Source organism: Schistocerca nitens, chromosome 8 (assembly GCF_023898315.1).
Source record: "Schistocerca nitens isolate TAMUIC-IGC-003100 chromosome 8, iqSchNite1.1, whole genome shotgun sequence".
Taxonomy (NCBI): Eukaryota; Metazoa; Arthropoda; class Insecta; order Orthoptera; family Acrididae; genus Schistocerca; species Schistocerca nitens.
Window position 1 is genome coordinate 595,837,454 of NC_064621.1, and position 13,287 is coordinate 595,850,740.

The following is a 13,287-nucleotide window of genomic DNA, read 5'->3' on the forward strand; positions in this document are numbered from 1 at the left end:
GAAGTCAAAATGCTTTATTGTTGTTTGTGTTTAGTGTTGATATGGTCTCATGGGATACACAGGTTGGAGAAAAATTGTCATGAAATTTTAACCCTGGATAGCTAATGCCAGTCGGAACCGAACTTAAGAATGTTGTGTAGGTCAACAACGCACAATTTTTGAACTATGGAAACTTGGCGCCACGCTTTGTGATTGGCCGTGGGGTTGCCCAGTTGCCGGATGCTCTCGGCAATGCATGACCATGAATGCTTTGCCTGCTGGAGATTGTGATGTGTCCGAGGTGGCCCACACTCTCGGTGGTAGTGTGCCAGCCTTCCACTCTGGGGACCTGGAGGCGAATCCGCTGGGGTCCCGACACATCCATTGAAGTTTCATGATAAGACATACTGGTAACAAACCCGTTGCATACAGTCTTTTACAAATTGTGTTGGCCCTGAAAAGGGCCTTATTTGTAGCTAGGACATTGTTTACATAAAGCAGGTGCTCGAACTGGTGACCCTCTGACATGACACAAGCTTGGTAATGTCGAACAATGTTTTGCCAAACTCTATCTAAGATTTCTGCCATTGCCCTGATGTGATTGGCGGCATATTGAATACGACCCATTAATTCATCTTCATTTCTAGGTGGTTCGCACCCGGGTGGGTGAACTAGAACCTTGAAGAATCCCCGTAGGAAAAAGCTCGGTGGCAAGAGGTCTGGTGATTGAGAGGGCCAGGTCTTGTGAGCACCTCTGCCAATTACATGGTTGTCGAAGTGTTCATTAAAATATCGGTGTTATGTGCGGTCACCCCATCATGCTGCAACCACATGCATAGCCCTATGTCCAGGGCAACATTTTCCAGCAGGCCAGGTAGAGTTTTTGCAAAAAGTGAAGGTAATTTGCTCTGGTAAGTCGAGGAGGTAGACGGACCGGCCCAATTGGCTGGTCACCCACAATACCTGTGCAAATGTTTAGCGAAAATCGTTCCTGGTTTCTGTGGATGTAAGTGACGTGAGGATTTCCCCTTGCCCAGTAAAGAATGTTTAGTGTTGCAGAGGCCATCCCAATGGAAGGTGCAATCATTGGTAAACAACAGAATGGCGGGGAAGTCGGGATCTCGTGCATCACATCGCAGAAATCACCGGCAAAACCCTAGCCTGTGTTTGTAGTCCGCCACAGGATTTAGTTCTTTGACAGATTGGAAACTAAATGGATGCTAGCTGTCATCCCTCAAAACCTCCCAGTCTAACTGATAAGTGACTCCCATGTTGTGTCCAGCCACTTGAGTACTTGTCATAGGTGTTTCTTCGAAGCGTTCAAGAACTCTCTCTTCAAATGCAACATCCCATTGTACAAGGTCTTCCAGCATCACCATGATACGCCACTAATGAACCTGTTTCGCCAAGTTGCCAGTGGATTACTGTAAACGTTTGCGGTTCATGGTTGGTGTCTTGCTGGGTACCATTCCCCATACAACTGTCGAGCTTCATGCGTATTACTGTTGGCTAGTCCATAAACAAAAACCATACCTCATTGCTCTTCAAGACAATACTGTGCCACCATGCTTACTGTATGACTAAATCACAGGTGACGTGTGTGCGCGCTCCGAAGAGAAGTGTACGTGTGAATGCCTTTGATGTGAGGTGGGGACAAACAGCATGACCTATTTGACACGTGCATATCACGTTGGGGCAGTGACGGAGCAAGGGACATTTGTATGTGTGAACCAATGACCATAGCGCTGCCCGTCAACTGACAAATGGGAACAGGGCAATCCCACGGCTGATCGGAGTGCGTGATACCAAGTTTCTGTAGTTTAGAAATGCTGTGTTGTCAACCTACACAACACTAGTAATTTGGTTCCCACTGGCATCAGCTATCCAGGGTTAAAATTTTGTGATACAATTTTTCTCCACCCTGTATAAGTGGCACAAAAAGCATCAGATGTTGATTACTGTTAAGCCCACAGAGATGCTGCATACTCGAGGGAGACAGCATCATCAACAGATGACTAAGAATGAAAGGGATCTCATTGTGGGTCTCCATGTGGCTGGCTGGTCAAATCGTCCAATTTCCACATTTGTTGGCATTTAGATGTGACAGTGAGCCAATATTGGACTGCACAGGAATGTGAGTGCAGGCACATACATTATTGGGGTTGAGGTCGACCAAATCTGAGCACCACAAGGGAGGATTATTGGGGTTGAGGTCGACCAAATCTGAGCACCACAAGGGAGGATCAGTGTATTGTGCACCAAGCACTTTGTAAACCCTCCATATTCGTGATGCCTCTCCTCTGACAATGAGCAGTGGATTCTCTGCAGTACTTTATCATTCTGTATCGTTGCTCTGAGTCTAGCAACAGCCAGGCTAGGGAATTACCTTCACGTAGGCCTCCATTAACATAAACGACTGCGTTTAGAGTGGTGCCATGACTGGGAAGTGTGGACTGCTGATGAATTGCATTTAATTGTGCTCAGTGATGAATTGCAGTTCTGCACTACCTGGCAATCATTATGAGTGAGTTTGGTGTCGATTTGGGGGGAGGGTCCTTTTCTTCCAATGTTTTGGAGAGGCGCAGCAGTATTACTCCTGGTGTCATGGTAAGGGAAGCCATCGGGGATGACTTCAGGTCACAGCTGGTATTGATCAAGGGAACTCTGATGACGCAATGGTATATCATGGACATTCTGCATCTTTATGAGTATCCTCTCTTGTTAAAATACAGTAGCGCCATTTTTCAACTGGATGTTGCTCATCCACACATGGTGCATGTCTCAGTGGACTGTCTGTGTATTGTTGTGGTACTGCCTTGGTCAGCAAGATCCACAGATCTATCCCTGGTAGAATGTGTGTGGGACCTGTTCAGTTTTCAACTCCATCCCAGCACAAGTATCCAGGATACCAACAACCAGTTACAACAGTTGTCGGTCAGTTTGCCACAGGAGAGGATACAACAGCTTTGTAGCGCCATTCTTAAATGAATCAGTGTACGCATCCAGGCCAGAGGGGTTGCAACATCGTACTAATAAGTGAGATTATACTGCCATAAGCTTTGTCAATTTGAATTGATTTTGTGATAATTGGAATAACATCACATACATTCTCAACACTTGAAGTTTCATTTTGTTTCCTCCCCTTTCTGAGTGCTTCACTTTTTTTTAACTCACCTGATGCTTTTAGTGTCTCATGCCCTAATCAAATTCTTTCAACATATTCTGATGCAGTGCAACTACATTCCATTACCTTTGTTCTACTTTTGTTGGTATTCATCTCATAACCTCCTTTGAAGACACTATTCGTTCTGTTCAAATCTCTTGCCAACTACTACTTCTCTTTCATATCCTTTGACTCTTATAACTGCTGTAAACATAGGTCTGCCTTTTAAGTATTCAGTATTGCCTCCTGTTTTTCCTACACTTATCTGTGATGCAAACTGATCTTCAGAGGGGTTGACCTCTACCAGTCTTTCCACTCTTCAACTAATTCATCTCCATATTTTGCAACTGTGACTTGTTAAACTGTTCAGTGAATATTTAAACCTGTCAGCATGTCTTCTATGGAATTGGAATTATTAAATTCTTCTTGAAATATTAGGAAATTTTGCCTGTCTCATGTAATTATGAAATGGATGAATTTTTTTATGTTATATTCTCCCAAGGATTTCAATTTTTTCTGCATTGTGTGCTTTGTTTCAACATTGGAGATATGATACTGTGAGAAGAATTTGACACAACACTGAAAGACTCATATACTTTTCATGTGCTTCATCTCCTTTGTGTAGCCCTGCTATACATTCCTTCTATGTTTGGATCCCTTCTTTGCTAAGTACTGGCATGCCGCCTGAGCTCTGATATTCATGCAGCCACTTCTCTTTTGTCCAAAGATTTTTTTTATTTACTATAGACAGCACCTCTTTTTGCCTTTAGTCATGTATAAGATGTGGAATGTACAAATATATTGTTGGCAACAAGTGCTATGTCAACAACAATGAATATGATTTTACACAGTTCATGGTGTTGCAGAAAGTTGTTATTCTTTTTAAAAACTGATTTATCCCTTACAAAAATTTTGAGAACAGATTGTATCTGTAAAACAGAACTGCTTTTTCATTTATTTTGTTTATTTATTAAACTCCTATGTTGTTACTTGAGAGTGGCAACATAACCGAAATCACAACCATAAATAAATAACTTTAGTAACAGCTCAGGTGGTACATGTCGTTTCTCTGATAAGTTTAAAATTTTGATTTGATTTATTCCACCTGGATAAAACAACAACTTATTCTATATTATTTTTGGAGCTTTATCATGTATTTATGTTCTTTTGGCATGTTTCACAACCTTGGCTTCTGAGTAAAGGTTTATGAAACAAACATTGTATATAACCTAACAAAAAATTTTCAAACTGTGAAACATATTGTGATTTTTTTTTGTGCTGTTGAAACTGTGTCCATATGTTATAGGTGTGTGATACCTATCCACGATCTCTGTATGTGCCAGCATCAGCGTCTACTTCAATGCTAATTGGCAGCTCCAAGTTCAGGAGCAAAGGTCGGCTCCCAGTGCTCACATATCTTCACCATAACAAGGTAATAACATAGTACTCCTTAAGATGAACATTTAAAATGATAATAAATATTTATTTTTGTATGTGTGGGTTGTTAGCTTTTTGATAAGGTGAACGTGGTTTTCAGAATTTTACAACACTGAGAATGTAATTAGAAAATTACAAGGAGACATTATGGTTTGCCAGTATTTCCATTAGGACATGAAATACTACTGTTAGAAAAGTGAGAAAGTGCAATAAAAACTATCCCAGCTTTAGAAACTGGTAGTTCCTTATTCAGGAAAGAAAGATGGTGTGAAAGGAAGGGCAGATAACGCAGACCCCAGGATCTGAGAGGAAGGGAGGACAATGATGAAAGGGAGGCCTCAGAGAGCACATAATGATGATGATTCTAGCAAATTACCTCTTTCATGGAGGTTGGTAAGAACATTTAGGAGAGGTTGAATTACTCAGAACCCATCAGATACGATAAAGAAGAGAGACAAAGGTGGAAGAAAATGTCTGTAAGAAATTGGGGCTGGAAAAGGATAGAATGAAGGGATAGAGTAAGAAGCAAACATAGTTATGAAAGTAGAAAAGATGATTTTGTTTGGGGGGGGGGGGGAGTAATAAAATAGGATCTCAAATAATTAGTATTTAGTGGGGTATAAATAGATGAGGACGACGAGGAGCGGGGGGAGGGGAGGGGGATAATATATGTAAAATGCAACACAGTGAGTGTATCAACTAGTGAAACATATAGTGCTCTCACATGTTGCTATTTCTTTAATTATGTAGCTTTTTGCCAGTGGGGGGCAGGAGTTGTAAATGGACATACGAGTTGTAAATGGACATACACATCTTTGTGTATGACGTAGGAAAAGAGGAAAATAAGTATCTACAGCATGTTATTCATGTAAGATATTTCCACTCTTAGAGCTTTTGCAAGTAATATGTGTTGTGTAAACAATACCAAGAGTCAGCTCAACTCCAGCAGTGTCAGAGAGTGGGGCAAGACCTCAAATAGTCACTGTCTGCGAGTTTAGATCTCTCGTATAGACAGCAACCTCCATGTTTCAACAGCTGCTCATTGTAGCTATCAGACAAGAAAAACTGTACTGGCATTGTCAGGAGAGCTGAGAGTATTTGAAGAATGCTGAGCAGCCATATTGCGTCATATATTTGTGTGTATTACCATATCTTCATAATATATTTTGCTGTGCTAATGCACACATTAAATAAGAGTACCCATGAAACTGTGTGTTTTAGGTACAATATGTGTCCATGCATGGCAATATTTATCTTTATCAAACAGCAGTAAACAACCCACTGCATGACAATAAGTGCTTTTCCATTGTTCAAACAACTGCCGCATGACAACATATTTCCATTTCCATTGTTATCAGGCAGCCTGTTCCATGTAAATCTGAAACAAACTCTGTTTTTTTATGGTAATTGCTGTTCATCAACAAAACAAGTTAAGAGAAATTTGTAAAAGAGATCTCAGAGAAATGAAAGAAACATTTGTTGTCATTAAAATAAGAATTAGAATTAATTGAAAGATTTTAGAAGGGAGAAACTGCTGCAAAACTAAATGCTGCTTATGGTACTAGAATGCAGACTGTTTGGGACATTACAAAGAGTAAGCAAAAAACAAAGAATTTTATCAGGAAATTTGGTTCTAGTTCTGGAGCATCTGCATGAAAAAGCATTAAGAGATCCACATTTGGTGAATTAGATGCTGTTCTTTTGCAGTGGTTTAGCTGAAAATGAGCAGAAGGTGTCATTGTTTCAGGTATGATGTGTGCTGAAAAACCTTAATTTTTTCATGTAGCACTAAGGTTAGAGAGAGAATTTAATGCCTCATCTGTATGGCTCACCAAATTCAAATGATGTCACAGGATTCGTGAACGTACGGTGTGAGGAGAGCGGCTTAGTTCAAATGTTGCAGCAGCTGGATTCCATGTGGGAGAGTTACAGAAATTTGTGGAAGAAGAGACTTTTACACCAAACGAAATTTATAATGCAGATGAAAGTGGTCTTTATTAAAAATGTCTATCAACCAGGATCTTGCTTTTAAGAGAGTTCATGCTCCTTGTTGTCTAACGAACGCATTACAATTTTGTGCACTGCTAATCCTTCTGGGAACCACAAAGTGAAACTAGTGTTCTGGTGATTGGAAAATAAAGAAAATCCCGAGCATTCAAGGATATGAAAGCTAAGGATCTTCCATTGCATTTTTACAACCAAAAAGGAGCTTAGATGCATAGTGAAATTTTGAAAACATACTCCACACACATTTTGTACCACAAGTTTGGTGGTTTCTACAAGAGGAAAGGACTACCACAGAAGACTGTTTTATTGCTTGAAAATGTCCCTTCATGTCCAAATGAGAGGATTCTCATACATGATGATGCTAACTAAGTTTTTACATCCTCACATTACTGCCACTATACAGCCAATGGACCAAGGCATAACTGCATCAGTCCACTGAGAATGGTAGTTAGTGAGAATGATTTAGTGATGTTCTGGAAGAAGTTAACAATACTAGGTGCCATACACAGGACTTCTGATGCCTAACAGGAAGTCAAGCCATATAAACTAGTTCGATCATAGAATAAAGTGATTTTTAAGGTTTCATTGATGAAGAAAAAACAGCTGCACAAATAATGAATCTGGCAATGGGTTTATATGGTTTTAAATATGTTGAATGAAGAAAAAAAAACCTTGAATGGGTGGCTGAAGATTAACACACGTGAGAACGGCTTCTGGTACATGAGTGACACTGAAATTGGCAGCTACTTCACAACAAAACGGAAGAGGATAATGAATGTGAAAGTGGTGATGAAGACAGTGACCTTGACAGTCATTGTACCAAATTGCACAGTATTAATATCCTTCTCGATTTTATGGGCCAGGGGGTATTTCAGCGCAAGGAAGTTATTACTGCAAGAAAAATTTGAAATGGTGTGTGAAAAAATGTAGTTCCTCTCGGAAGTAGACCAACATCACAGACTATTTGGAGAAATAGCCATGCCTACAGTACATGTGCACAGAACTTGGATAAACCTTCAAACAAAGGAAATTAACATGATCCTAAAACAGCTTGAACACCTCGAATTAATTTATGAGCATAACATGATGTCGTAGGAGAGACGATGTATACAACATAATCTGTTACTAAAAAATCATCCATAAAATACTTGAAAATGGTCTAATGCCAAAATTGTACACTCGTATAGGAAATAAAGAGAATGACAGCTGAAGGCTTCAAGAAATCATTAAAAGAATATATATTTGAAAATATCTCAATTATTCGTGCAACATGTCCTCAACATTACCCCTAATTATTGGGAGTATACTGCATTTAGCTTCCAAGAAGAGAAGAGAGATGTAATTTTTGACATATTTTCCATTTTTAAAATTTAAATATGTCCCCATCAGTACAATGTGTTTTTTCAGTGATCTATAACAGAATAACTAAATTTTTATGGGCCACACATTTTGTACCTCCTGTGTATTCTTTCTTTGTTGCTGTCTGTTCTGTACAATTCATGCTATTAACTTCACTCTGGTGTCTGATGCCTAAGACTTTGACTAGTCTTTGTCTAGTTTGATGAGTAACATTTGCACCTCTTCGTACGTTACTATGTTTGCTTGTAGTTGTGATAATGGACAACTGTACTATTTCTCTACATAATTGTGAGTAGTATCACTATTGTTTGATCTGATAAGGCGAAAGAAAGTTTGATGCTGTTAAGTTATCTTCGTATATGCTTGAAACTGCTACTGACTGGAATTAGAAAAGTTTGTATATTAATGTATCAAAAATTAAGACTATGTTAGTAATAACATTTGTACTGAAGTAATTGTCATTTCACTCCCATTGGATTTGTTTCAGGCTGCCATTTGTCGATGCAGTCAACCGCTTTCAGGCTTCAGTGCACGCTGTCTCGAGGATGAACAATTGCTCAACTCCATTCTGAGAACAAATCCCAACTCGTCTTACATGTGTGTTGTGGACACGAGGCCCAGGGTGAGCTCCATTCCGTGCATCAAGTTGGGACTATGCGGACCGTGCGGGGTAAAGTAGCTGCAGCCGGCATGATAGCCGGCGCCAGAATCGTGATGCACTTCTCCCTCTTCTGCAGTTTGGATCCACACTCTTATGTGTCTTTTGCCCTGTGTTCTGATGCTTTCCAACTTGATGAAATGTGGAATGACGTCCTCCAAAACTTGATCTGTAAAAGTTTGGCATTTTGTTTTCATCTTTATCGGAATAATATATCATCTAGTATTCCAATGATCTTTGAATTAAGAATGATGGCTGAACCTCACTGATATGTACATTGCTTAGTAAGGGCATGGAAATGATACATTATATTCCTATCTGTGACAAAGCTGATATCTTGCAGCATCTCTCAATGTGCATAGATACAGCATGCTAAGTGTTGCAGTACAAATTCACTTTAAGTCAAAAGAAATGGGAAGGGTAGAGGGGTACTGTAAGAGAATGAGCAGACGGTGCATAGGTTAAATTGTGAGACTAAGCAGAGGAAACGTGAAAATCTTATAGAACTGGATTCTTGAGCTAGATACGCTGAGGAGTGGTGTCCACAACAGGGGAAAGGGGATAAATGTTAATTTGCCTTCAGAAATTAAGGTAATCCTGATACTGTGGGAACTATTGATTTATGTATGGTATGTTTGAGTTTAGTATAGCATTCAGAATTTCCTGGAGATTTTGGAACTGCAATAAAATGAGTGCAGTGCTCGTGTGGAATGTATGAACGGAGGCAATCTTGTTGGTAGATGTAGCCTCTGGAATGGTATTACATGGTGGATTTAGCCATTGTTGATGTATGTCAGAATGTGTTACTCCAATGATGATACTTTCCATTTAGATAAAAGGGCCATACTCATTTTTTGTGATACTGCACAAAAGCTTCAATGGATCTCAAACATGCTTATTTGGGGAAATCAGATTTTCTAACCCCATATTCTCAGATTTATTTACTTCTATGAAGCTAGATTTTATATGTACAGGAAAGTAAATTATCATATTCTATCTGTAATAGTGTCATCCTCCGTGCCTACTCACAGAATCTGATATAACTGATAGCATAAAATTATGGCTTTGATCCAAAGCATTCAACTACTGCAGTGATTTGGCTTTGAACTTAAACAGCTCGTGTCTCCCCTGATTCTGCCATCTCTTTTATTGCAAACATACAGCTGCATAATGTTCTTCTGTTTACCCACACCCACTGTCCTATCATATTGATTACTCTGTACAACATGTATTTTCACACCTGCATCATAAAATTGTTATGATTTAAAGTAACTGTATTTAGGCTCTGTTGTGTTATTTCTCTTCTCTTGTCCAATGGTGAAAATGTCTTCGAATGTCTTAATTGTGCACTGTTTCTGGCAGATGCTACCAAAAGAAACCTTTTCAATTGTTCTCCCTGCCCTGTATCATGTTTTTTTTACCTCTGAAAGGGATGAAAACTAGCCACTGAGTTGCCCATCATTGAGCAAGAAGTATTCAATTTTTTTAAGCTCAAAAAAGAAAGTGAAGTGAAAAATGTATTGAGAAACTGCAGTAGATATACATTCCAAGGGTACTTTGACATAAATAACTGGGATTTCAGTGTAAGAAATAAAAGAAAGAAAATTATTGTCGATACAGATAGGATGACAAATATGGAACCAATGTGTGTCAGATGTAAAAGGTTTGACACTTAACATTATAATTTGTTTAATATTGTGAAGATGAATCTTTGTTTTGTGTTGCGTGCATCATAAGTAATGCTGTTAATGAGCAGTGTCTAGTTTTATTTGGTGTATAGCCATAATTTTCTTAGATTTTACCAACCTCTTGATTGAAGCATCATTATCTTATCAGATGTGTATTTTCAAGCTGTTGGAATGAAGTCATGAGGAAAGCGAACGAGAAATTATTTGTAACAATATATTTATTTCAAAACTGTTTCCATTTTTTCACCTTCTGAAGTATGACAGTCAATCTGAAACTAGGAGATAAATTCACAAGTATGAGTTTTGAGATCACTATTTGTGTAATGACATAGCAGGTGTCATGGGTTTGATTTTTTAAAAAAATAATCGTGGTTAGTGTAAATAATGAAGCAACAACTGGTGATTCTGGTACTTCATATCGTAATAAATAATGCACTGGAATAAATAAAATAAAATAAAATGATTATTCTAATAGGCAGTCTTTATGTTGCCTTGCTCAATAGTAATATTCCATAATAGGGTAAATCAACAGAATTGAGGTACATACTTAATAAGTATCCATTTCAAAACAAAGTTACCTTGATTATTAAACTGCTTGCCAGGATTGCAAAATTTTCTGAAGTAAATTGTAGAAAACATCATGTGTTCCTTGTTGTATTATGCTATTAGTGCATGCATTAAAACAGACTTGCATATCATGAAAGTGGATGATTTTTTTGTACCAACAAATATGCCTTATACAGATCAACAACATTATAATGTGATATGCTGTGTAGTTCCATAACCATGCTTCCTTATATTAAATGTTCCAATTAAAGCACTGCATGTAGCTAGTCAGGTTCTTAGTGTATTTTTTTCTATATCTCCTGCTCTATGTCAAAGTTGCACACTGCATGGAAGTTGGAAAGCCTTAAAGAAAAGAAAGATATTTCTGTGTCATTGCATGTAGCCCCACATTTACAGATGTTGTTGTACCATTTGGGATAATTGTAACTATTTACATCGAAAATGTGTGTCTATTGTTGGAGCTTTATTCATTTGTATCTTAATAATTGCAGATTAATGCTATGGCTAACCGAGCTGCAGGAAAAGGGTATGAAAATGAAAACAACTATGAGAATATCAAATTCCATTTCTTTGGAATTGACAATATACATGTTATGAGGAGTAGTCTGGTGAAACTAATTGAAAGTGAGTTTGCTATCTTAATGAGTAATATTTCTTATATAATGATATTATGTAAGGTTCTGCATTATAAATATAGTGGCTCTTCCTTTGCAGACATACAGTGATAACTCACTAATAGAGTTTTATATTTTAGTGATAATAACAAGAATTCTGCCAATATAGAAACCATTCGTATTAGCCCAGCCACCATTACAGTGTGCAGTACTCTAGGAGTAATTAATGCTAAACAGTGAGACAATTGCAAATATGCTAATACGTTAAGACTTTGTCATCTGCATGTCTTGTACAAATGTATGCGCTTGGCGCTGGCAGCGCTAATTCAGATTACTTGCCTTGTCGCCAGCTGTTCTTGACATTATTGGGAGATATAAATTGTTAAGTTTCACTAATCTCATCGTTAGTTCTCATAAGTTCTTAACACCGTTCCCCTACTTTCATGAACTTTCGAAGATATGCATACGTAAATAAATACAAAATTTGTTTGTTTCATATACTTATTTATTTGCATTGTCTTTGGTACTTAGTATTTCTCTTTCATTTGATATGCAGCAAAACAGTCTCCAAGATGTAATGCAACTCCACAAGACTTGCACATTAAATTTGTTGTTCTTTTTTTGTTTTTGGAACATACATGGCAGTTTCTTCGTTTTCGTTTATTCGTTTCAGAAATAGGTATGAGGTGGTGTTGCTTTATGTGACAGGAAAGTCTGTCAACCGGATCATGACGAGACGTACATGATGTAGTGGCAAACTCCAAGTTTTGCTCAGAAGCAGGTGCATGTCTTTTCTCCACTAATCAAACACTTTCAATACAAAATCGTGAAATCGGAGACTCTTGTGTTCTGTATTGAAATATTGACATGTACGGAATGCATTAAATAATGTGCAGTTACAGAGATACATGCAAATCTTTTTTGACCATTTTATAGTTTTTCTGTATATAGGATAATAACTCAAATATTAGTCTGCCCGATTCACTCCTTTCATGTATTTATTGCAGTCCAGTACAGTTTCAGGTTTTTTTTATTGTGTAATTGGTTTTTCTATGTTTTCTTGGAGTGTCAGTCAAAGTGGCATTATGTATTGTAGAGATCATTCGTACCATTTTAGTTTTCAAAGCTCTCCATACCTGTGAGAGTACTTCACCTTTCCTTTGATGACAAGCTTCAGACACATTGACTTTGCGCACTTTAAATTTTCCGGAAATCCTCTTATTTTGTTGTATCGTTCCACAAACTCGAATTTTCTTTTCAAGTAATTTCTCTGCAAGTTCTACACTGTTACAATAATTGTCCATGTAGAGGTGATGCCACTTTCCATAAGAAGGTGTCAATGGATCCATCACTGTTTTTGCTAAAGGATGTCCAGCACTGGACTATATCTTGAATGAGGAAATGTATCCCATACTCAAATCACACAGCATCCGAATAAGTGTGCCATATTTCGTAATTTTCGACACATTGTAAACTTTAAAATTTAACTGTCCACATCATGGTGTCATTCCTCCATCATTTGAGATGTTTTGACGTAGATTAAAAGTTTCTTTAAACTTTTTGGAAAAATAAACAATTACAAATTACACTTTGAAAAGCTCGTTGACATTATTTGGTTTATTTTAATTGTCGGAAAAATGTAAAAATGATGATATTTGTCTGAATCTGTTGCGGGACATCGTTTTGCGAAATATCGTTGTGTCTATTAACTGATTCGTTGACCAATAATCATCGGTCCTTGCTTTTTTTGCAGTTCCCATAAGGATAGCAAACCCAACGATTTTCTACGTTCGGGTCCATAACATCGACAAAATT

General features: G+C 38.0%; 1 protein-coding gene across 1 annotated transcript in view; it reads left to right on the forward strand.

The window, feature by feature from the left end:
• The window catches only part of LOC126198520 (myotubularin-related protein 6), a 454,460-nt gene that overhangs the window by 330,544 nt on the left and 110,629 nt on the right, over positions 1-13,287 (forward strand). Inside the window, exons 5-7 of the mRNA XM_049934906.1 lie at positions 4,449-4,574; positions 8,433-8,567; positions 11,350-11,482. Coding sequence (XP_049790863.1) covers positions 4,449-4,574; positions 8,433-8,567; positions 11,350-11,482 — 394 coding nt within the window. The remainder of the gene's footprint in view (positions 1-4,448; positions 4,575-8,432; positions 8,568-11,349; positions 11,483-13,287) is intronic.